This window comes from Zea mays, chromosome 10, assembly GCF_902167145.1.
Source record: "Zea mays cultivar B73 chromosome 10, Zm-B73-REFERENCE-NAM-5.0, whole genome shotgun sequence".
NCBI classification, from domain to species: domain Eukaryota; kingdom Viridiplantae; phylum Streptophyta; class Magnoliopsida; order Poales; family Poaceae; genus Zea; species Zea mays.
The window spans coordinates 138,123,406-138,125,507 of NC_050105.1; the positions used below are offsets into that span (position 1 = coordinate 138,123,406).

General features: G+C 54.3%; 1 protein-coding gene across 1 annotated transcript; it reads left to right on the forward strand.

Annotated features, from left to right (window-relative positions):
• Window positions 1-1,239: 1,239 nt before the first annotated feature.
• Window positions 1,240-1,867, forward strand: LOC100286326 (uncharacterized). The gene has a single exon (NM_001159213.1). The coding sequence runs from the start codon at window positions 1,329-1,331 to the stop codon at window positions 1,665-1,667; it is 339 nt and encodes a 112-aa protein (NP_001152685.1). The 5' UTR covers window positions 1,240-1,328; the 3' UTR covers window positions 1,668-1,867.
• The last annotated feature ends 235 nt before the right edge of the window (window positions 1,868-2,102 follow it).

Below are 2,102 nucleotides of genomic sequence, written 5' to 3' on the forward strand. Positions count from 1 at the left end.
GTGCAAAAAAATTGTCAGTAAAAAATTTGGCAGCACCTCCCCTGTAAAGTGATGTTTATAAAACCTGCGACTAAACAACAACACGATGGTTGCCAACACAGAAAACATGTAATATCAATGCCCTAAACAAAATGGTAGCTATATAATCACTAAGAATTTACTAAACACTAACAATATACTACGCAACAAACTAGCTAACTATTTTAATAAACACTAACAACAAAATAGCTACTATTTACTAAACAATAAATAATTGGATAGCTAACTAATTACTAACCACTAACAAACCCTAACAGTTTACTAACTAAGAAATTAAAAAAATAAAATTACCGGTGGCGGCAGTCGGCAGGCAGTGAGCGCGCGGCGGCCGGGGAAGGAGCTGCCGGTGGCGAGCAGGCAGCGCGGTGGCCGGGGAGCTCGGCGGCGGCCGGCCCAGGCGAGGAAGGAGGGCGGGGCGGGCGACCTCGGCTGTGCTCGCCGGAGCTCGCCGGGCGGAGAGGCCGGAGACTAGGGCGGCCGCGCCGCCGGTGATGGGCGTGCGGGTGGCCGGAGAGAAGGCGACGGCGACGGGGCGGCGGGCGAATTGCTAACGGCGGCGGTGGGCTCGGCGCGAAAACTGAAGAACAGACGAAACGGGCAGAGAGAAAGGCGTCGGGCGGATATTTCCTAGCTCGGCGCCAAGATCTGTGGCGCCGAGCTAGGTGACACACGGGATGACACGTCACGAAGCTCGGCGCCATAGGCTGTGGCGCCGAGCTGTGTTAGCTCGGCGCCACAGGCTATGGCGCCGAGCTAAGGGTCCAAAACTGCATTTAAAAATTTTTTAGTCTAAACGTGATTTTACTTCTGTTTAAGTTTAAGGGCTAAAATAAAAAAAAATTCGGCAGAAAAAACTACGCGCGGACAGAGAAATACGATCGGCCAAGCCGTATACGGAGACGTGGCGTGATCCTCTCAGCACAGCATTCCCTAGGTGGTGGTGATGTCTGCCTTCACCACTATCAGATTTGCACACGCAGCCACGCAGGACATCTGCTACAGGGCACGCGGCGGCTCAGAACGAAGCTACGAGCACAGCGAGGTCGCCACCTCACGGTGCGACGTGCAGCTCCAGCTGCTCACCGACCACTGCATGTCGCCCACGTAAGATTCAACCAGTCCGCCACTCCAGATCCAGACTCCAGAGACCGGCCGGCCTGGCCGCTAGCTTTTATATACTTCCGGCAGCCATGCACCCTCATGTCCAGCATATCGACGCAGAGTCGCAGTCGCAGCACACACTGAATTCTCTTTAGCTAGCTAAGAGAGGGTAGCCACACCAAGACAGGATGCAGACAGCGAAGGTGAAGGCGAAGGACATGGTGAGCTCGGCGAAGGAGAAGGTGAAGGAGGGGTCGGCAAAGATGCAGGGCAAGACGGGCGAGGCGACGGCGGCCACGCACGGCGAGAAGGAGATGGCCAAGGAGGCGGCCCGCGCCAAGAAGGACCAGGCCAACGCCGACAAGCACCAGGAGAAGGCCGACCACCGAGCGGACGCCGCCACTGGCCACCACGGCACGCGCGTGCCCCTCACCGGCCCGCACGGCCACCACGGCGCTGGCGCGGCCGTCGACCCCGCGTACCCGTCCTCCGGCAACACGTACCCGGCGTCGGGCAAGTACATCTAGGTGACTGCGTCGGATGAGCGAGGCCAGGGTCGTGGTCGCACTTGCGTTTTTGTGTACGTAGCGACCGAGAAGATCGATCCTGGCTGTACGCCTGCAGTACCGGTACCGACTGGTTAGTTGTAGAGGGTATGCGGTGCGCACGTGCACGTGCGCGCAAGTCGTCTGGAATAAAAATGCTCTAGTTGCTGTTAGGTTGCTTAGGGGGTGTTTGGTTTCTAGGGACTAATTTTTAGTCCCTACATTTTATTCCATTTTAGTTGCAAAGTTGCTAAATATAGAAACTAAAACTCTATTATAGTTTCTAAATTTGGCAATTTATAATCTAAAATGGAATAAAATAATGGGACTAAACATTAGTCCCTACAAACCAAACACCCCCTTAATTTCAGTGTAGTCGTTCGTTCACGGGCACTGTTGCCCTCTATGTAGTATGTT